The sequence below is a fragment of the Leptodactylus fuscus genome, chromosome 3 (genome assembly GCF_031893055.1).
Source record: "Leptodactylus fuscus isolate aLepFus1 chromosome 3, aLepFus1.hap2, whole genome shotgun sequence".
Taxonomy (NCBI): domain Eukaryota; kingdom Metazoa; phylum Chordata; class Amphibia; order Anura; family Leptodactylidae; genus Leptodactylus; species Leptodactylus fuscus.
In genome coordinates this window covers 206614095-206637330 of record NC_134267.1, presented here as the reverse complement: position 1 = coordinate 206637330, position 23236 = coordinate 206614095, and the positions used below count along the sequence as shown (strand labels likewise).

Sequence of the window (23236 nt, the reverse complement as noted above, 5' to 3'; positions counted from 1 at the left end):
GATTGTTATGGCCTCTTTACTTACTAAGCAGAAAGTGCAGCTAAATATCTTCGTCCCGTAAAACTCCTTTAACTGGGGTTATTCCATTAGACCCTTATAGATCAACTATATAAAACAACTGCAAAGATCTGCTCCAACTTTGGAGGTCTTAGGGGAACAATCTGAAGTGCTTGCCTTTGCATTTGAATAGGTGTCATATAATGGCAAAATTCGGGGGTACTGCAGGAGAAATGTATGGCTACGTTTGCTTCCCCAGATTTCTAAAATCATGTGTATATTAGACATTGCAAAACCCATTAATTCTGAAAAAAAATTTTTAACTGGAGGTGTGTTTTACATAAGTGAATAGTAAAGGTAAAAATAAGAAACTTTCAAATTTCGGAGGAAAATGAGGGTGCGTCTTATAGTCCGAATGTGGGAGGAGGAGCGGATTTGCAGCATGGCCGCGCTACTGCCACCGCTGGTTTTCTGCAGCGGCAGGAGCGTGACAATCTGCAGGCCCCGGCAGCTAAGACACTCCCCGGCCTCTGCCGGTCTATTACAGCAGATGCCGGGGACTGTCTTAGCTGCCGGGGCCTGCAGATTGCCGCGCTACTGCCGCTGAAGAAAACCAGCGGTGGCAGTAGCGCGGCCATGCTGCAAATCCGCTCCTCCTCCACAGGTCCCGGCAGTTAGTTAGCCCCGGGGCCGGTCCCCACCGGCCCCATACCTTTAGTGATGCAGGCCGGCTCCTGCACGGCGAGGCCGCAGGAGCCGACCTGTTCCGATGACAGCCGGGAGCCTAATGAAGGCTCCCAGGCTTGTCATAGATATATATTACTATTGCGGCTGGTCTATGACACTCCGCGATAGTAATGTATAGAATCTCCCATAGACGGCAATACACTTGTATTGCCGTCTATGGGACTTGCAATCAAATGATTGCAGGTTCAAGCCCCCTAGGCGGGGGATAATAAAATTAGTAAAAAAAAAAAAAATATAATAAAAAATAAAATAAATAAACGTTCACCTCCTTTCCCTAGAATACATATAAAAGTATAACATTACTGTGAAACATACACATTAGGTATCCCTGTGTCTGAAAATGCCTGGTCTACTAAGATTTTTATGTACAGTGAACATCAAAATCAAAAGTGCTAAACCGCCGGGTTTTTCTCTCTGTTTTGCCTCTGAATTAAATAATAGGTGATCTAAGCAATAAACATTTCCCAAAATGGTATAACTAAAAAGTACACCTGGCCCCACAAAAAAACGCCCTTTACATCCCCGTACAGCTGCAGGGTCACCTGTCAATGTGGCCTTGCAGCTGTTCCAAAACTACAACTCCCATACATTAAATATTTTACCATTTTTTGCCTGAAAATTTTTTTTTCCCTATTTTTCTCCTCTAAAACCTGCGTCTTATAGTCCGAAAAATATGGTACCTTATCAATGAGATCTGTTTCCTTCACCACTTGTTTAAGATAATCTTCTGTTCCTTATCTAATTGCTTGTTTACATTAGATTGTCTCAGTCTTCAGCCTCACATACACTTAGGACTGTATGGAGAAGGGAGGGGTTAAATAGGATTCTCCTGTAGGCAAGTAATTGATTTATTGCCAAATTCTGTGTACTAGTTGCCTCTTATCTACAACATAGCAGTGTTAAAACAAGGAATAGCAGAGTGTGAAAGTGGAAAAAGTGGACAATGTGCTAAATTCAAGATGGCAGCCTCAACAGTTCTATGGAATTTAAACCTTCTTGAGGGGGGAAAGGAAATATAAACTACTGTGTGAGATATTCCAAATGCTTGTGATTCACTTAGCCATAGTCCTTGTTTTATAAACCTTAGGTGTCACCCCAGGAATAAGATTGTAAAAACTCTTAAGGCTGGTCCTAGTAAGGCTAGGTTCACACCTGCGTTGGGAGTCCTGAACACCGGAGATCTAGACTGCTAAAACAGCGGTTACCTATATACCGCATAAACTATAATGGGGTCAGGACTTTTCTATGGTTTTTACGGCAGCGTCTCTAACAGTGACTCCAGTGCCAAGGCCCCTCTATCAAAGTCGTCGTATAAAAGGACAACCTATGCAAAGAGATTTTGTTGTATTTGTTAGATAACAAGTAATTTGCAACCTTTTGGGACCACATTTTCTATATTCTCCTTCAACCATGAATGACTTCTCCAGATATTCAGAATCCTCACGACTGAGATGTAACATTTCAAGACTGCGGCTTCATAAATGTGTCATTTAGCAGAGCAAACAGCATTAGCGCACCATTAACATCATCGTGTCAGTGCATCGGGTGATTATCCCGAGCCTTTTTGAGTGAATTTCATGCTCTGTTCCCTCTCATTGTGCTCAGTGTTCAGTTGGGTGTTTTGCATTTGCTGCTATTCTGACCTTGAATGGGAATCGAGTAGACGCGGTTACTGCAGTCTTGCTGGCATCTGCAGAACTTTTGTTCAGAAATTAGAAGAGGGCAGTGGTGTGGCTTTTGGCAACTTTTGTCAATTTTTTTTTTCCTTCAGTGTTGGCAGCAGGATGTGTTTTCTTTATGCAGTTTAAAAAATTATTTTATACTGGTTGGGTGTGCGTATATGTTGTGGGGAAGTTAGCTTGGTAGAAGCAGTGGTGTGGACCCAAACAGTCAAGACAGGGACACAAAATATGTAGCAAACTGGTTGATTTAGGAACAGGAAAATAAATAACCTTTCACTTAAGGTAAAAATAAGCAAAAACAAAATACAGCCTTATCTTCAGGCAAAAATAAAACAAAATCCTGCTCGTCTGAGCAACTAAACAGAAATAAGCGAACTATAAGTGTGGCTTACTACCAGCCACATGAACAAAACAAGCACAATATTGTCTCACCGGACTCGGTGTTACAGACCCATACACCTCCTCTTACTCCATGGGTCTGCCCTAGGAGTCCAGGATCTACAGCCTTTTTCTTGCCCAGTAGTGAGTCAAGGATTCACACATGGAGGCCTACTCAAGACATGCATTGGACTACACATAAGTTAAAAACCTTGCGGAGATATAGCGAGATTCCAGTACTCTGCCTGTCACCTTCTCACAATGTATACATCAGTATGGCTATCTATCTATCTATCTATCTATCTATCTATCTATCTATCTATCTATCTATCTATCTAATCTATCTGAATATCTACAGAACATGGTGATCATGTGAGTGTAGCCATTCCTGGTGCTACAGCGTGGTTTTATTCACAATGACCAGCTCTGCCCCAACATTCTGCCCCTTCTCATACACTGATGATCTATTCTCTCATAAAACGATCTATGTAATTTACTTAGTGTATTTAGTGTAGGAAATTTGTACAAAGGGAACTTAATGAATCCAACATAGAAGAAAAGAAGGCAGCGGTCTTTGTAGCATCTGTAATTTATAGCTCAACTTGCTCATAAGCAGATTGTATCATTGTAATGTACATTATAAATTGAAAGCAAATGCTCAGTGGTTATGGTTACCATGTTTTCTTGTAAACATTTCCCATAAAATATCCCATACATCAGCGTTGGAGCCACTTTCCTAAGTCATTTAGGAGCGGGGAAGAGGGTCCTCCACATTTGCGGCTCTTAAATCCTAGCTGAAATAAACAATTGGGTCATTCTTTAGTTCTGTGGTGCAGATGTATGTGGACTACACATGAGACCAGATCTGACCAACCCGCTGTATGAATCTCATGTATTTTTTACTAACTAAAATCAGATTGTGATTGACTTTTTTTCCCCCTTTTTTTTTTTTTTTTTGTGGTGTGAATGAACAGAACTTTGCTTATACTAAGGTGCTACGGGCAGTGGGGGTTTGGTAAAATGGATTTTGGTCTTGTAGCCCAAAGTTCTGTAGACTGCAATCCGTATTGTGCACTTAATAAAAGTGTTCATTATTGCCCCCATCATGTATATCGGTACCTTTGCCAATGGTATTGGAAAAATTACTGAAATAGTTTTTATTTGAAGGCAGGGGTGTAGATATAGGGGGTGCAACAATAGAATTCGCCACTGGGCCCTAAAGCTTAAAGGGGTTGTCCCATCACAAGGATCCTATCTATAAGTGCACAGGAGCGAGCCTGTGTATATAGCTATTCCTGTGTCTGCACCACATGACCTAGCTTCCTGCTTTCAGATAGGGGAGAGGAGCTGCTTTCATTTCTGAACTCGTCTTCTGTTCTCCCAGTTATCAGACTAGCTAATTCAATTGTGTTCATTATGGCAGAGACAGGCAGTCTCTGTATGTAACACAGAATGGAGTTGCTCCTGCCCGTAATTCATAGCCCAATATTGTGCATATAGTGTTGTTTGAGGACCTTTGATGACATCACAGGCCCTTCAGCCGTCCCATAGGATTACGCTATGTGGTGGGCGGAGCTAAACAGCAGGTTGCATGTGAAACCCCGCCCACCAAATGACGCAAGAAACCAGGAAGAAAGAAGATTTTACAACAGTGAAGACTGGTGAGTATGCAACGTGGGAATACCCCTTTAAGGAGCCCCAAAAGTGCCCTTGCCCCATAAAATATATCACTATTCTAAATGGTACATTAGGTATGGGCCGTATTACAGATTTTGCACTTGGGCCCAAACGTTTTAAGTTATGGCTCCTGTTTGATGGGGTTATCCAGGGACAGGTAAAGCTTACCAGTGCACTTTATAAGCTTTATTACCAATATATAGCAGGTTCTCCAGAGCCCGGGTTATTACCTGTGTAGATTACAGTCACGAGGCCTGAAGTCTTGTTCCTCTTCTTGACTTGCTGATGCTCTCTCTATGGACGTACAGATGGAGTAGTGTGCACTCGGTGAGGTCACTTAGAGTCGGAGCATCAGCAGAGGACATGGTGGACAGAGGCTTCGGGCACGCTCTACAGAGGGACCTGCTTATTTATTAGTAATAAACTAGTCAATGCACTGGTAAGTTGTTTTGTTCCTGGATAACCCCTTTAATGCAATCCTTTTATTGCTAAAATAGTTCCCTTTTAGGGTAGTTCAAAGCCACTGACCCCTCTATTGTGCTCAGTGTTTACCCCCTGCAGAAACCCTTTGTAACCTGTTATTGGGATTGATTCCCTTGATAAAAGGGAGTATTTGGGAAGACTGTCCAGCAGTGCATGATGGGAATGCCTCGCCTTCACTTGTGTGAAGTGTGTATTGCAGAATAAGGGTGATGGGTGATTCATGTTAGACATTCCTGTCATGCTTTTTCCATCACACTGTTTGGTCTGAAATCTCAAGCACTTGCTTTTAGTTTTCCTATATTCTGTCCAGAGTTACTGCAACTCCTCCATATTCACGAGTGCAGGCTGTGAATGACTCATGAAAGGTTAGTCTTGGTAATATGGCCTAAAAACTGCTGACGATCTATCAGTGTGTATTCAGCAGTATACAAGTCACAATCTTTATGTGATCCTCCTATATTAGTGTGAGTTATGTACGGTATTTATTGTAGTGAGTAGTTACAAATGTTGTTCATTGTTATAGTTTAATATTGAGGCTGTACGTTGCGCATGTTGACCATTAACGTTCATTACCATTACCAAATCGAATATCTGCTATAGGGATTATGATTTCATCTTCAAGGTAATCGCTTACCTTGCATGTCATCCCTATATGAGGAATTCGCCAGAGTTATAACATGTTCCACACATAAGCCATATCCCTGTTGATTTGGTGCCAGTAACTATCTATCCCTGGGCAAAGGTAGAAGGGTCCCAAAAGGTGGGTGGAATAGGGTTCCTTCGAAAATAGATCATGTACAGGAATCCCTTTGTCAGATGTCTGGAGATGCAACCAAGCCTTTGTCCAACGTCGTCCTACTCCATGGCCAGGCCTGTAAAAGGTTTCTTGGTTATTCTCTTTTTATCTGTCTACTGCTTAAACCATAAAAAAAAAATAAGCATCGGCCACCCCTTTAAAGCATAAGAACATTGTTCTTGGCTCTAAAACGTCCTCACATTCCCAAAGATTGCACCTTTTCATATGCCAGGGTGCCTAATCCTCGGAATCCTCTTTGATACATCAAGGGGTCCCTTTATAGATGTAGTTGCCACCAGTCCAAAACCATACCTATGTCCTGATGTACATACCTGCCAAGAGGCCTGAATTTTCCAGGTTATCCTGAATTTTTGGAGACCATCTGAAATTCGACTTGTTCTGGGTTGAAAATGGGTTGGACTTATTGGAAACCCCACCCAAAAGTAGATGGGTTGGTAAGGTTGGAGGTGTTTCCAGGGAATTTCCAACCCAAATATTGGCAGCTACAATGTGGAACAAACGTTTCCTGGTGATAAATTGAACTTTAATGGCGTATCTACTGGGAAATTGAAACCCTAGACTTATTTGTTACTGTAGACTAAATAAAGCTTTAAAATATGACAGTCTGGGAAAAAATGTTAGAAGATCTACGGGCCTGCCAAGGATTAGACTGGTTCGAATAGTGATGTAAAATAACAGGGCTGTAGAGCAATAGACAGGAATTCATGGAATTGCTGAGTACAGAAAAGTGATCAGTCCTTAAGACTGATTGCAACACTTAGACTAAACAGCGATAATAATTGGCAAAAGGCAAAACCCCAAAGTTTTCTCCTGGCATATTTTCAGGCGTATGTAATATACCATTAGCATAATGATTTGACCCTTCAAAGCAAAATACCATGTATAAAGTGACATAACTGTGCCATGTATATGTTGTATACTGTATAGCTGCTGCCATAAATTTAGCTTTGTGCTACTCTTGGTATAGATGGATCTCTTGGTGTCTATGGGGTTATTTCACAGTGTGTTTCTCAAAAGGCAAATGGTATATAAGGAAAGGCACCATGCTTGTTTGTGCCCTATGGCTATCTCCTTGGTAGCTTCACTTCATGTATGGGGAAACTGTTCCACAAGGAATCTCCACGATGTCCTATCACTGTTACTACTGATGGCTAGACAGGCTCCTATCACAAGGTTATACTGAAGAATTTGACAGTTCAGCCTAACTAACTGTATAGTTATGTATGGTGTTGAGGTTATAGGGAGAAAGAGCATTATATTCTCAGTAGGCAGAGATGGTAATGGCTCTAGCTGTGTTCAGTGATCATGGGATTTATAGTATTAAAACAATAGGTCATTTAATGGTGACTCCTTCATTTTAAGCTTAGTGAAAAAATTGTGCAAGGTATTTTTTCGTGCAGCGTCCCCGCGGCATCTTCCGGCTCTGAATTCACTCTGCCAGGCATCGGGCCTGGGCAGAGCCGACTGTGCATGCCCGCACTACAAGCGAACATGCGCAGTCTGCTCTGCCCAGGCCCGATGCCTGGCAGAGTGAATTCAGAGCCGGAAGACGCCGCGGGGAAGCTGCACAGAGAAGAACCAGCGTTGATTGGCCGACTGTATAGCATTCGGCCAATCAATGCTGGTTCTGCATCAAACTTTTCCATTCGAATAGTGAGTGGTACTCGATCGAGTATCTCGAATACCGTAGTATTCGATCGAATACCTACTTGCTCATCTCTAGTTGTGGAGCCATAAGTGACATTTAAAGAAGGACCTAAGTCATCCAATAACAAGGTGGCTGTACAAATGGCCACATAGTCAACATATCCAATGGATTTAGACTGACTGGGTTTCCTGCATTTCTGCCTATCAGACCACATTGGTCAGGGGACTAAGTCAATTGGAACTGTCCTTTTTTGTGGCCTTTCATAGGGTTAGAATAGAGGACAACCTTCAGCACAAGGCATCTCGCACTGTAGATTTCGAACCCCTAGCAAGTCTATTATTGTTGTATTGTTGCATGCGGCCAGTCTCAGTTGGTTTTTGCGTGACTAGGTCCACTGTAGGACAACCCCACAATTTCCTTCTGGCTGCATATTTTACAGTCTATAACAACGAGATCACAGCTACAATTGGGGAAATTTTTACTGTGGTTTATCAAATTGCTGTCTACAGAAATGTATTAATTTGAAACGTTTGCTTCTATTTTTTTTTTCTTTTTATGTTTTTATGGCAGTTGTCGGCTATGGATCTTAAGAGGTTAGGTTTCAGGTTAAGAGTAAATCCGTCTCAGAACGGTACACGCCATATTTAACTTTCTGTTTTGATCCAAGTGTCTCATAAATTCTCAGCAAAGAAAACTTTCGAGCCCTTTTAAGAAAAACTTTCTTCTGAGGTCTCTTCGCGTAGATCAGTCAACCTCCCTGACTCTCCTAAGCTCTTCACATACCACAAGTTTTCTATACACTAGAGGTGAGAAAATAAGTATGGTCTATTCTGGAAGGATTGCAATCTGTACAATATCACTATTCCATGTAGGAGGTCTAGTTAGTTTCTGTTGGGAGAAATCGGGAATGAGACGGTTTCCGCGCACATTCCAAGAGAGAACGATATGGTAATATGTGTAACCTGCACTGGAGGAGGATGGAGTTTATATCCAAAGTTTAGACCGTAAATATCTTGAATAACTTAATTTTTATTCATGATATTTGCAGTAATTCTGATAATTTTGTCATTGATTTTTTTTGAGGAATTAACCAGCTCCCTTCTATAGGATACAAAGTTGTTCTATAGTTTCCGTTTTGTGTTGGACAATTCTTTGCCTTCATACTGGATTATGTAGTTTGCATCTGTGGAGTCATTTTAAGGGCCCCCCTCCCCCACTGTGCATATATTTTACGGACATGGAGGCTGCAGATTTGGTGTCTGCTGAGTAACGTTCTGGAGGTCGAACACCGCTCAGGTTTCCTCCATAGTTTTGCATAGAAGTGTGAATGATCTGCCGCAGCTGGCGACTTACTAGCTGCTTGTCATTCACTGTGGGACACATACGTGCAGGTGTTCCCGCAGGTGTTTGAAGTGTTTTTTTTTTTTTTTTCTTCTTTTGATGTTAAGTCGTTCTAGAGATTTACCCTTGTTTTATCAAAAACTGGAGCAAATCTTAGCAATTCATTATTCTCCTCTGTACAATGTAAAATGTTTTCGAAATTCTGGTGCAATATTTTATGAAACATGAATGTGTGTAGAAAATAGAAAGCTCTTGGTTATGCTAAAGGCATAACTATTGGCATCTGCTATCCTTCCAGTAGTGTTCTTCAGCCCATGGAGGCTACTGGCTCTGGATGGAGACCTACTTTTCAGGTAATGCTCCCTGGGAAGAAAATATTCATTAATTTTAATGAATATAATAATAATGAATTTCGGTCAATGCAGAGACGCCCAACTGTAGACCGCTCTGTTTCGGTGTTCTTGCTCCAAGAGCAGGGTTACTGGATACATGGATGAGAGATGTATTAGATTAGCTCATGGGGGGGGGGGGGGTTTACTGTGAAGACACATGGCGGCGCTTTAGGTTCCAGTCTTCATATCTACTACACTGGTAGAGCGTACACCTAACGTATGAAAGGGCGCATGCTTCCTCATAAATCTGGCACAACCTCAACCAGACTGACATCTGTATCAGCTTTTAACTGACATAGAGCCCAAGGATCTATTAAACCAGTAAAGTGGATAAATCTGGTGAGACGGGTGACCATGATCATGCCACGTTCAAGGAAAATGGTGAGGGTAGCTGAACAGAGAAAAAAATGTCTAAAATTTTTGCCTCCAAATTTAATAAATCTGCCACTTAATTTTTTTTTTTTTTTTTTTTTTTAACTACTATGTGTGAAAATACACCAACAACTTCCATTGTGAGGGCAAAAAAATACCCTGACTTCCTAGTGTATTTCTGTTTTTGATCCAAATCTGATTCAAGTGTAACCCATTTATTTTTATGCATTCGCAACAAAGATTTTTTCTTCTTAAATTTTCAGCATTGCCTAGTCCTATCCTATCCTACTAATACTTTAAATGTGAAAGTTTGTGTGTTTGGATGTTTGTTCTCCTCAAGCGGAACTGAGGGGATCTTCAACGACAACTACACATGCATTATATGCTGTTGCAGCGAAGAACAACTTAAGTGCCAGGCCAGCATGCCATGCCAACAACACGCTCCTTATATGACGTCCCAGCGAGCTGCTGAGATGCCGCAACAATCACGGGCACAGTGGGAGGAATGAGTTCAACGGCAGGTCAGCTTGAGAGTAGCCAAAACGCCGGAGCATGCGGATCATCAACGCCAACAACACGCTCATTATATGGCATCCCAGCGAGCTGCTGAAATGCTGGAACAATCACAGGCACAGTATGAGGAGAACAAGTTCAGCAGCAGGACAGCTTAAGAGCTGCCAAAACACCAGATCAGGCAAACCATCAACAACAGCAATTTGCTGAAAATAAGCAGATCATCCACTCCAACATCCCGAAGACGAAGTCGGGGGCAGAGGCTAGTAATGAACTAAATCTGTGAAAAACTAATGGAATGCGGATAGAACATGGAGATGACGTCCATGTACAGTCTGCTTATTATCATGGCCCCATTAAATTGAATGGAAGAGAAAAGTGAAAAAAAAAATGCATTTAACTATTTTACAGTTTGTTTTTTTTTATTTTTATTTCCTCACTGACCCTTGGTATGTGAAGGTGGGAGGAAATATGTGAATGTCTTGATTCACTATAATGTATCTACGTGCTTTTTTTCCCCTCTTTTTATAAATTTCCTGAGGCTGTAGAGTCGATAAACCTCTATATTCTTCCACAGTTAAACTCCTTCATAAATGGCTGATCAGACATCAGATTGGTCGGGGTCTGCCACCCGATCCCCAAATGATCAGCTGATGCTTCTGTATATAGCTATATACAGTTCTGCTCCTATTCAAGTGAATGGGATTAGTGCTGCCATTCAATGGGCCATCGATACACTGTACGAAGTGTATGGTTTCCAGTGTCTGTATCAGCGGTGGAGGAGCCAGACCCTGACCAATGTGACACTGGTGATGACTTTGGGATAGGTCATCCAGAATCAAAAATCTTCAGATCCTGGACAACCCCTTTAAACATTTTATTTTGAATATGGAGACATTAAAACGTTAATTTAGTTGACCATAATACAGCCATTTTCCATTATACTGACCATTTTTACAGCTGCGAATACCGTCCTGCCGTGGGTTTAATGCTCCAAACTAGATGCTTCATAGATCCCATGTAATGCAGCTAGTGGGGTCATTGAATTTGGGGATGGAAGAGGATTTGTGAGTGTAATACGTCCATATTACGACCATCTGAATTAGTCCTTACTGTCTTCTAAGCTCTTAAGCACAGCCCTCTAATAACAGATCTTACGGCTAAAGGGACAATAAAATATTTAGGACATGGTTAAATGTAGGTTGGTGAGAATATGGAGATGATCTATAATACTAATACTTGCTTTGATAGCCTTAGGCTTGTATTGTAGAATAATTTCGTAGTGCGTGGGGCAACATGGGTGGCTCAGTTTTTAGCACTGCAGCGCTGAAGTCCTGGGTGTTCGAATCCCGCCAGGAACAACATCTGCAAGGAGTTTCTATGTTCTCCCCATGTTTGCGTGGATTTCCTCCCATTGTACAAAAAAAACATACTTAAATTAAAAAAAAAAAAAAAAGAAAAAGTACATTGTGATCCCTATATGGGGCTCATAATCTACATTAAGAAAAAAAAAAAAAGAATAATTTTGTAGTGCGGTGCTTTGAATAGAAACTGGAAATGATGGTGATCTGTTCTCCTTCTCGTCTTCTGTCGTCCTTCTTGTATTCCTCTCTCTCACAGAGTAATGTCTATATATATATATATATATATATATATATATATATATATATATATATATATATATATATTATGTGGAACATTTGAGACTTTTATTGTCTGTGATATTTTTGTCCATATGTTATAGGGTGCGTCTGTATTTAGTTTATGGTGATAGATGGCATTTTTATTACTTTTTTTTTTTTTTTCAGTAGTATTTTCGGGATATTCAGGGTATTATTTTTCCACTAAATTGACCCTTTTTATAATGGAAGGGCATAAAACAGCAGATTCCAAATTGATTTCTATTATTAGGAGTGTCCTATTTACCAATGGTTAATACCAAATGGTCTAAATGACCTCTTTGTTTTGCTGATGGATTCTCAGCAGATAGATTTCTCCAATGTTGTGTAGGTTTTTTATTGGAGTCCAAATCTAAATGAAAGATTTTGGTCATGTATCTGGGGGGAAGTTTCCAAAAGGAACAGAATCTCACGTTCCAAATGTCCAAACAAATAGAATAGGGGTATCAGGACATGTAGGAAAACGTTGTGGCAGTGGGTTCAATCCTCTGTCTAAACAGATGTTGCAGTCAGGAGGAGTCTTGAAAATTGCAGCCCACCCTGGTTAACCCATATTTGTCAGTCTCCCCTTAGCCATACTATATTCATTTTTTTACAGTTCCTGAAATTCCTTTTTCTCATGTTTAGGGAGGGAAAAATCCTCTTCCAGTCTTGTGTTAATATCAAGGTTTTCAGGCCTTTCTTCTAAGATAGATCTGATTTCTCTCCCGCCCTGGCCTTTTCCCATCATTACTACTTCCTGTCAGTTTTCTTGCACGCCTGGAGCGATTTTTCATGAGAATATATTTAAGCCTGGACCACATGTGTGATCCCTGTGTAGGACTCTGATTCAATGCAAAAACTTAGACTCAGACTTGGTGTAAAAAAAACATACAAAGTACACTGGGGACAAGCCTGGATTGCCTACAGACAGCTGTGGTGCAGGCTAAAAATGTCAACCATGTAAAGGGGCGGAGTTTAGCAGCAAATCCCAAGGAGAGGCGGAGCATTTAAAGCTGTCTGTAGCAAAATCTGGCAAATCATGCCCCGCCTCTCAGGCACATGCAGACTAATTTGCATATCTATTATATGATTATCTGTTTTGCTTCATCGTTTGTGACCACAAAGGTAATGGTGTACAATTTTGCTTCTTCTTGCATTGGGGTTTGTAGGGTTTTACATTTGGTTTATAGACCCAGTTCTATATTCTACTTATAGGCTTGCAGGGAATTTTTGAGATAATCTGTGGTCTTGTTGTCCACAAATCTGATCAATTAGACTCCTATAATATATGCTTATTATATACTTGGTCTTGTTTTGCAGAGATTTGCGGTTCAATAGGATAAAGGATATCCAGCCGGGTGCATTTAGACATCTCAAGAATCTTAATACCTTGTAAGTATAATTCAGTTACTATATTCTATACATCACTATACTGTTTTATTTGGGAATAAGGGAAAGTTTATTAAAAAATTTTTTATATATATTGCTTGACAACCAATTACAGCACAGCTTTCATTTTATCAGAGCAGTTTAAGAAATGAAAGCTGAGTTCTGATTGGTTGTTGTGGGCAGCAAAGACACTTTCACTTTTGGTATCTTAAGCCCAGTGTTCGGTTTCTTTGGGTATATTCACACACAGTAGAATTTGAGGCTTATTCAGTTTCAAAATGAGCTCCAAATTCTTCCTGAAACGAGCTTCCATTGATTTCAATAGTAGTCAGATGCTGAATTTTTCCTATACCTGATTTTTTTCAGCTAGTGGAAAAAAAAGTCATGCTCAATTTTGAGGGGGTTTCTGCCTAATTGAAGTGAATAGGAAAATACACCTGGCAGGTGCATTGTTTTCGGGATCTGCCACAGAATTTGATCAAGCAGAAAAATTCAACTTCAAATTCTTGAAGCTGGGAAAAATTAAGTTGTGTGAACGTACCTTTAAAGGGGTTGTCCAGGATAAATTGATAATTAACCCCTAAAATAAACCCCCTCCCTCCACTAATTTCTAATTTCCTTGAATTACATATACTGCTCCTTGGACACTTTATGATAAACCGGTGATGTTCTGTTTCACAGCTTACAAAATGGAATGTGCCCATCACTCTTCTCCCTCCCCTATCCCCTGCAATACTTACCAAGCCTTCCTGGGTCGGAAAATGGCTCCTCCCCCTCTTCCTGTCTCCTAGTAGTGGGTGGAATAGCTTAGCCAGGGAGGATGGGAGGGGCTAGTTATGGACGGGATCGATAGGCTTAGTGAGATATGGTGGGTGGGAGGGGCTAGTAATAGGCAGGATGGTTAGTCAGAGTGGGAGGGGCTAGTAATGGACGTTATTGATTATCTTAGTGAGAGGGGTGTGGGAGGGGCTAGTAATGGGCAGGATCACAAGTGAGTGGGAGGGTCTGGGATTAGAGAGACAGTAAGAGTAGAAGGAGCTAGACTTAGTGTAGGCTTAGTGAGACAGGTAGGGTAACGGAGTGAGAGGGAACTAGTGCAGCAGCTACACAGAAAGCAGCGCAGCAGGAAGTCACTCCATATAAACAAACACAGAGAATGCCAACAGCAACCAGAGAAACCCAGAAATCACTCCAATCACTTACTTTTTACATTGAGTTCATCAGTATCTCATTATTGGGGACCAGCAGCACTCCGCCTTCACTATAGAGTGGGCGGAGCCTACAACTCTGGCTATATACTGTAGGAACAAAGCTGCTTCCAGCACCCAGAAGCAACTGGAACAGGTGATCAGAGCAGGGTCCTTGTCAGACCCCCCCATCCCCACTAACAAGATATTGATAACCCTGATTGTTAATTTCACATTGCCTATGTATATGATAGGTCTTCAGTCTTTGGGTTTGGACCTCCATTACTATTGTGTAGGGAGGAGGGTTCTTCACTGTACATAATGAATTGTTCTACCATGAAAGTCCATCTGCAAGGATGAACCACCATGAAGGAAACTCAACAGCAGCAAGGGCTTTTCTTTACGAACTCAGAATTCACTAGTAAGATGTTGGATGATTATTCCCCTTTCCTTATTGAGAACACATGTTTGGGTGATCTTTTTATTCTTCAGATCCCATGTGTAATATATGGACATGGCCTGAATGAGCACTGGGAACTGGATGTGCTCCCACAGCTGGTTACCAGGGAGAAGATTTTGGGGACTGCAGCTTTAGTAATGCAATGATTTGGACAGGACTAGAGTAATAGGAATCCATGTTTGTGTCTTCCAAATACAGGACGTGGCTATCTGTAGTTCCTTAAGCTCTCTAGGAAGACGTTGCAGGCAATGTAATAATATATGATGGTAATAACTTCTAAGACTCCTAGATGAATGCGGCATTTGTATTCTGCACACTAAGCAGATCTCACTCATATTAAGAAATACTTACACGATTATTCTTCCTGCTTTTCTTTGTTCATTTTCACGTCAAACTTAATCCTGCTCATAAAGAAAATATACAAACCCCATAATAAGTTCAGGCAGATTGGCTTTGTTACTCAAGAAGTGGATTATTCACTGTATTAGGTTCTGCTTTGTGGCAGACAAGCACCTCGGATTCCTCTTCATTCTCTGCCCCCTTGGCTTGACTAGCCATAGATGAATCTGCGACAGATTTTGTTAATTCTCTCCGCGTCCTGCTCCAATGGGAGGAAGAATCGGGGCACAATCTGTGTGTGAATGAGACCGAACAGTTTAACTTTTGGGTTTTTTTGGGTTTTTGTTTTTAGACTTTTAAACAACAATCAAATCAAACGGATCCCAAGTGGAGCATTTCAAGACCTAGAGAACCTCAAATACCTGTAAGTTGTTTTTCTATTATTATGATTATTATTATTTAATATTTATTATTATTATTAATATATATATATATATATATATATATATATATATATATATATATATATATATATATATATTTTTTTTTTATTCTACTTGGAAATTGTGGAAGGATAGTTAGAGAAATTAATGGGATAAAACACCTAGTGTAGCATTTATTTTCCCCCTTCAGATATGTCTTAGAAAAGTTCACATTAGAGTCCTTTAGTACATATAAATTACGCTGGTGAAGTCCCCTCCATTTGTGTCCGTCACCATTCACTCTAATGTTAGAACAAAAACGGTAGCTTTCGTTGATCCTGTTATAAGTTTAATCCGAGGATAAAGTCCTGCGTCTTGTCTTCCATCTTGTTTTGAACATTACGGTGAATAGTGAAGGGTGCACACATAGGGCACTTCATCTGCATCCTTCATTGGGTCAACTTTTCGGTCTGTCGTCCTGATCCTGCGACTTATCAGACTAATAGACTAAAGAAAGCCAGTGGGAACATAGCCTTATGTATGTGTGTCCAAATGGCCGTATCCAGACAGACACTTCATGGGCAGCGTACGTTTGCTGAATCATATTAAAGAGGACATTTCACCACCGTCATTGCATCTTTCAATAGAGGCAGTTTTCCCAATTCTGGCTCAAATGGAATTTTTTTTCTATAGCTTCCATCATTCCCAAGCAATCATTTCTGTAAGTTTCAGCATGGTCATGTTCTCTGCTGTCAGATGGTCGATCCCAGACTGGAGTAGAAAGACAGTGACCACCGACATGCCAATAGAGAGTATAACGGAGATGAAACTTACAGCGTTGACTTGCTCAGAAATGGTTGGAACTCCGAAGTGCAGGAGAAGCTGTTGAAGTGTTAAAGAGCTGGAGTTGGTGTAAAAACTTCTCCATCACTTTCAGAAGACCACCCACATCCCAATCCATTTTTTGCTAGTTGTCTCAGAGGTTTCAATGTAATTGTATTCTTCAATATTACTTCTGAACATCTTTTTCTAGAACTCTACATTGTGCCGTTCTTCTTAGACATTGACACTTTTGGTGTTTTCGCTCCCCATGGAGACACACCCCATTAAGTAGACAATGTCAAACCGCAGGCTGTTCTGCATACCCACCAACAAATGAGTATCTCTGTGTTGTGGCCACAAAAGTGTATGTTTCTCTACAAGACACCATTTCTGGTCTACAGGTACCATTTCTGGAATAAAAGACGTTTTGGAACTGATGGACTTGCTTTAGTAGATACCACAATAGTGAATGTGCACTATTAGCCATTGTGGTATCCTCTCTCCTGTGTCTGGTTGTGTTTCGGTAGTGTTCAGCGCGGTATTCGCCACAGATTGTGCTGTAGCTTTGTAAAAGTTGCTTCATCAGGTGGTGAAGGAAAATTCGACTTAATACTACATGAACTGGCCCCACACGTTACTATAATCGCCATAATCCTCTATGTAATATTACCGTAACGTGTGGAGGCGGTTTATGCAGAATTAAGACTGGACCTTTGCTTATCCTCACATCTCTAAATCGGAGGTGACTGAGAGCCCCAATCACAACTTTAATGTATAGCTAGCTTTACAATGGGAAATATAGTATAAGCACGGCCATTTTTGTAAAGCTTCCTTTGGGCATTACACCCCAGAATTGTTCTATTTCCATATAAAAATGAGCCATAAATGTAACATGTTTTAGAGACTCTCTTGTTTCTAATCATGTCCAGTTGCAGCTGCTGTCCCTCTGGTTTTACATGGACGGGATCCAAAGTTTTGATCAGTCACAGACCTACTGATATGGAGCGAGTGGAACATGTTAGGGAAGTCAAGGATAACTGGGCAGGAAGTGTGGTTTCTGTTCCCACTGCATTAAAGCGGAATTACACTGCTCTCTAGAAATACCATTGTACCAGGAATGTAACGTCTCCTGTCTGAAGATCTTCTAGTATGCCCTGTATGTGGGATGGGTGTACGACGACAAAGGAAGACTCATTCACAGTTTATTCAGTATGTTGCATCCAACAGATTATCACCAATATCTTGTAAGGCTTTGTTCAGTCTCCTTTGCGGGCTCCTTACTTGATAGCATAGTAGTGTGCCACTAGTTTATCAATTTACGACTCCTTGGCATATCCCATCATCTAGAGTTATGTTCACATTGGCACTCTCTTCTGTTACTCTGCAGACAGTAGAACTAATGGAAGTGCCAGATGTGTAAAAGGACGGCTGAAAAGATTCCTTTGACTATAATAGGCTTCCTTTTAATGTCAATTTGCAAGACATAAAAGTCTGACCACAATTTTTAAAGGAGCCTCTGACATAGATGTGAACATGGCCCAAGCTTCTAGAATTTAAAAGGGCTCTATCGGCAAAATTATGCTAATAGAGCCCCACATATGCGTGAATAGCCTTTAAAAAGGCTATTCAGGCACCGTAATTATTATATTAAACCCCGGTCCCGTTTTTAAATAATAGCATTAAAACACATATGCTAATCGTACCTGAATGTGCACCATGGGCGGGGATGCAGTGCAACGTCAGCTTCGGGCACGCCTGCCTCTTCTGTCTTCTTGTAGTGACGCCCTCTGGTTCCATGTCTTCTTCCGTCGTCTTGTCTTCAAATCCCGCGCCTGCGTAATAGCGCTTCCCTCCGGAGCGCTACTGCACAGACTCACTCGCGAACTGCCGTTAAGTAAAATGGCGAGTGAGTCTGCGCAGTAGCGCTCTGGATGGAAGCGCTATTACGCAGGCGCGGGATTTGAAGACAAGAAGACGGAAGAAGACACGGAACCAGAGGGCATTAATACAAGAAGACAGAAGAGGTTGTTAATTTTGTTGATAGAGCCCCTTTAATGGTAAAAAAAAAAAAAAGTCATTTTGTTGCAATCTATCATTTCTGTTCACATTGAAAAGTGGAATAATCAGCACTTTTCAGTATAGTAGTATGCAAAAAAAAAGTGTATATATATTTATTTTATAATGGTGGTTAGTGGCAGACATTGTATTCAACCAGATGGTTATACCTTGCAAGTGATTGACTTCAGTTTGGAACCATATGAAATCAGAAACATGACTTGTCCTGTGTGTTTCCTCCTCTTACTAGTTAAGATGGTGTGTTATATACTTGAAATAAAACTAACAAGGACAAGTTGTTGCAGTTGAAGCTTTCTATGTATGAATGTAATGATGGTGTATATGTAACTGATTGCAATATTGGAGAGAAAGGAGAAGTTTATTGGGGAAAACTGTACAACTGAAAGCAGGGCTGTGGAGTCGGTAAGCCACAGTTGCGACTCCGACTCCTGGATTTTATCAGGTTCCGACTCCTGCTCCGATCTTGTACTCTGTTTGGCCGACTCTAGATGAGATAGACATGGAGGTATACAGGTTCCATGATCTATCCCGTGCTACATTTGCCCACAGATATTGTAGCCTGGTCTGTAGATCCTGCACACTTGTAGGTTGCCGAAGCTGGAGACTCAGCTGTCCCATAAATACTCTATTACCAATAAATCTGGCAACCGGGCAGGCCACAGAAGCGTCTCAATCTGGCAGAGACATTCCTAACAAATCCCTTCTGTGTGTAGAAGGCATTATCCTGCTGAAAAAATTTAGTTGGAAGCCCTGCCATGAGAGGCGACACGTGGTTTAGAGAGGTCTTGTATAACTACTGGGGGTGACTTCTTGTTCACAACACCACTGTAGACAAAGGTGACGGTGGCAGGCCATCAATGGCTAGACATGTTATGAGTACTGTGACTCCAAGTTTCCGTCTACAAGGAGCTTGGAAATAGTCCGGCAGAGACTGGGTTAGTAGGGAAGGTGTCACTAGTGTCTGGATGGTGGACATTGAAATTGTGGAAGCTGCTTGTGCTTGTCAGAGGATTAATCCTCTGTACTGATGATTTGTCTGGGCCATCCAGAGCCTGTTTGCCATACTTGCGTGGCCTCACGTAACCGATGCTCCCTACAGCTAGGTCAGAATACCATATGGATGGTTCACTTTAGAAGCTATTGTTTGAGGTTGGTTGAATTTTTCCAGTTTTGTATCACTGGCGTGTATTTTATTCACACCTCTCACGTAGGTCAGGAGATGTGTTGCTCATGACTGCAGTACTTCTATGAACCTTTGTATAACTAGATTTAGAGGTTCAAGTCTTTCATAAAGGCAGGTGTGACACCAGCCTTACCGTAGCAGAATCTGTACCCCAAGGAGCTTCAAAGTTTCTCGCAATGTCACAGATCAGAGATCATAAATGATGACATGTTTGACTTGACTGGCCTCTTACACCGTAGGCTCATGGTGGTTGGCTTCAGGTGTCTAAACCCTCAAGTGTCTTGTCTTGTTGGAACATGTGAGTTATAATTTCTCAGGATGATCGTGGTGTCGATGAAAGAACTCAGATCTTGTGTAGTTTCCTTGTAGTTTATTACACGCTTGTTATTCATGTGTGGTTTATTAAAGCTTTGCATTCATTTGTTGGATGATATAAAGGCCTGTGTTGTGATGTCACATGTGTGGTCCCATTAGCATTTCTTCTGTGAATTCATGGAACAGCTGGCGGAGCAGAAGGGTTACATTCAGATTCTCATTCCGTCCTGTCCTAATTCAAAGCATTAGACCTCAACAAAACCAAGTGTCTACATAGAGTCAATTTGGAATACTTTGTTCTGTACAAAGCTGAGTGTGATAACAAAATCACACAAAAATCAACAATGGAAATCAAATTTATTAAGCACTGGAGGAATAGATTTGGAGTTGCCCCCAAAATTAAAGTGGAAAAACGCACTACAGGCTGATCCAACTTTGATGTAATGTCCTTAAAACATGTCAAAATGAGGCTGAGTAGTGTGTGTGGCCTCCACGTGTCTGTATGACCTCCCTACAAAGCCTGGGCATGCTCCTGAAGAGGTCTCCTCCCAGACCTGGACTAAAGCATCTGCCAACTCCTGGACGGTCTGTGGTGCACTGTCGCAATTGGTGAAGTTGCTAATCCTGGTGTTCTGTGGCAAATGCTAAGCGTCCTGCACGATGTTGGGCTTGTGAGCACAACCCCCATCTATGGATGTCGGGCCCTCATACCATCCTCATGGAGTCGGTTTCTAAAAGCTTGTGCAGACTCATGCACATTTGTGGCCTGCTGGAGGTCATTTTGCAGGGCTCTGGCAGTGCTCCTCCTGTTCCTCCTTGCACAAAGGCGCAGGTAGCGGTCCTGTTGCTGAGTTGTTGCCTTCCTATGGCTCCCTCCACATCTCCTGGTGTACTGGCCTGTCTCCTGGTAGTGCCACCAGCCTCTGGACAATACACTGACAAACACAGCAAAACTATTTGCCACAGCTCGCATTGATGTGCCATCTTGGATGAGCTGCACTACCTGAGCCACTGGTGTGGGTTGTGAAAGCTCAACCAACATTCAAAAGTGCCCGAAACATCAGCCAGAATGCATTGACATTGAGATGTGGTCTGTGGTCCCCACCTGCAGAACCCTCCTTTATTAAGGGTGTCTCGATAATTGCCAATAATTTCCATCTTTTGTTTATACCATTTGCACAACGGCATGTGAAATTTTGTCAATCAGTGTTGCTTGAAGTTACATTGTGTTGCTTAAGTGTTCCCTTTATTTTTGCAGTGTATTACGTGGGCACTGTGGGGTGCTTTCTACTAAGTTAGGGCAATTATATTACATGTGGAGGCATGGACTAGGACTCTTAAAAAGGTGGGGATCTCAGGTGGTTGAGAGAGTCTCATCTACAGGACCTTACTAAACCCCTATAATCCTCTGATTTCGTACCAATGGTGTACAGAGCGCTTTCTGTTCTATATATATTGCTATATTATGGACAAATTCTCTCCTAAGAAAATTGCTTCAATGGTCAATATCTTTGTACTGCACTGCTTTACAGAATGCTGCATGGTGGTGGCACATGGAGTGTGTAAGCCTTTGTGCTGCCATATTGGATGGTGCCACTGTGCTCTAAAACTGAATGTTCACATAGAAAAGCTTGGATGAAAATTTGTTTAATTTTACTTTATAAGTAAAAGCTAACATAAAGCCAAAAGTCTACTTGGACAATGTAAAAGGTGGTCCCACTGTATTAGCTTAGCAGAAAAGTGTCTACTCGGGAGTCATCGTGAGACTTCTTTACTCTAAGAACCTGGACAGATACAATATAATGGATCCCACCAGATGGAACGGAGCTGAACAGCGCAAATAGAGCCAGAGACAGTGTTCTGTGTATATGTTATGTTTTGCATCTTTTAACATGGTGTTTTACATGGTAACGATTTTTTTTGTGTCTGCTTATAGAGGAATTTAAAATTATTAGAAATTTATTCTTGAAATTTTATATCAAACCCCCAACAATATTTAACTGCCACCACCACATTACAAAACATTACAGTGAAAAACATCATACCTTTGTTATGTACAGAATGTCGTTTTGGAGAAATACTATTTTGACGTTTTATGTAAATGAGGTAGTTGGTGCACTGGGGGTGGACTTTCAGGCTTGGCAGCACTACTCTTGCGAATATCTTAATGGTGATAGGATCGACTCTGGCTACCCGTGGTGACACAGGCAAAAGATGGTAGTGGTCTGAGTGTCGAGCAGTGCTTCCAGGAGCTGAAGGCCCGCCCCCAGTGCACCAGCTGCATTACTTCCTTAAGATTTCAAAGTAGTTTTTCTCCAAATCTACTAAAGTGACATACATAACAAAGGTATGTTGTATAGTACTGTAAAGTGTTCTTCAAGATGGTGGTGACTTCTTTGAAGAATAAAGTGCTGTATTTTCATAGAATGAGCACTATACCCAGAATCATCCTAGTAAAGGCCTTCCTACTATTCTATTATACTTTAGTGCGGGGTTATTATGTATTAATAATCTGGAATTCCTCCTTTTAATGTACCTGTCACCTATGGCACTAGTGAATTGGATGCCATTTGGCCACTCTTTCAAAATGTCAGCCCCCATATGTGTGCACAGGTGACGGGTGACATTCGTGCATGCTCTTCTTGTCTCGTGCATTGCTTCTTGTGTCTTTTCACTAATCCTGCTGATTGTTTCTTATTTCAGCTACTTGTACAAGAATGAAATCCAATCCATTGACAGGCAAGCTTTTAAAGGACTTGCCTCTCTAGAGCAACTGTAAGTGTCCTCGGTATATTAGTAATGTCTGTCATATAACTGTCATATAACTGCTTAAATTGTTGTGAAATTTCATGTATTGGATGGTGTTTTGTTACACTTGTCTTGTGTGTGATATGTTTTGTATGTTGTATGACAAATTTGTAATATTGTCCTTGTCGTCATTGGTGATACCTGTTGGTCTTGGCCAATACGTGGCCATTTTCTGTCCCAAATTGTGTGGTCCTTTGACAATACACCAGTTAGTTTGGATTTGTACCCATCCAAACAATTTCCAAGGATTGCAGCCAATCTTAAGACTAGGTATTAGTATGAGTAATGGGAGTAGATTGGCTTTCTTTCACCTTTCTGTGCTGTCCATATCCTTTATAATCCTGGCCAAGGCAAAGTAGACTGTTGGCACCCATTGACTCTTCGGACTTCTGCCCAATAGACTACGTCTCCCCTTTTTCTTGCCATCTAGCCTCTGCTCTGTTTACATCTGTGTTAGAGACTGTCAGGAGCCGTCTCATTTGTCACACAGCACTTATTTTTCCAGTGAAATAACTGAGAGCACAATA

At 41.2% G+C, this 23236-nt stretch overlaps 1 protein-coding gene across 2 annotated transcripts in view; it reads left to right on the top strand.

The window, feature by feature from the left end:
• The window catches only part of PXDN (peroxidasin), an 85755-nt gene that overhangs the window by 26235 nt on the left and 36284 nt on the right, over positions 1 to 23236 (top strand). Inside the window, exons 2-4 of one of the 2 annotated variants that reach the window (XM_075269093.1) lie at positions 13029 to 13100; positions 15436 to 15507; positions 22605 to 22676. In XM_075269093.1, coding sequence (XP_075125194.1) covers positions 13029 to 13100; positions 15436 to 15507; positions 22605 to 22676 — 216 coding nt within the window. The remainder of the gene's footprint in view (positions 1 to 13028; positions 13101 to 15435; positions 15508 to 22604; positions 22677 to 23236) is intronic. The other variant, XM_075269094.1, reaches the window with a different exon arrangement.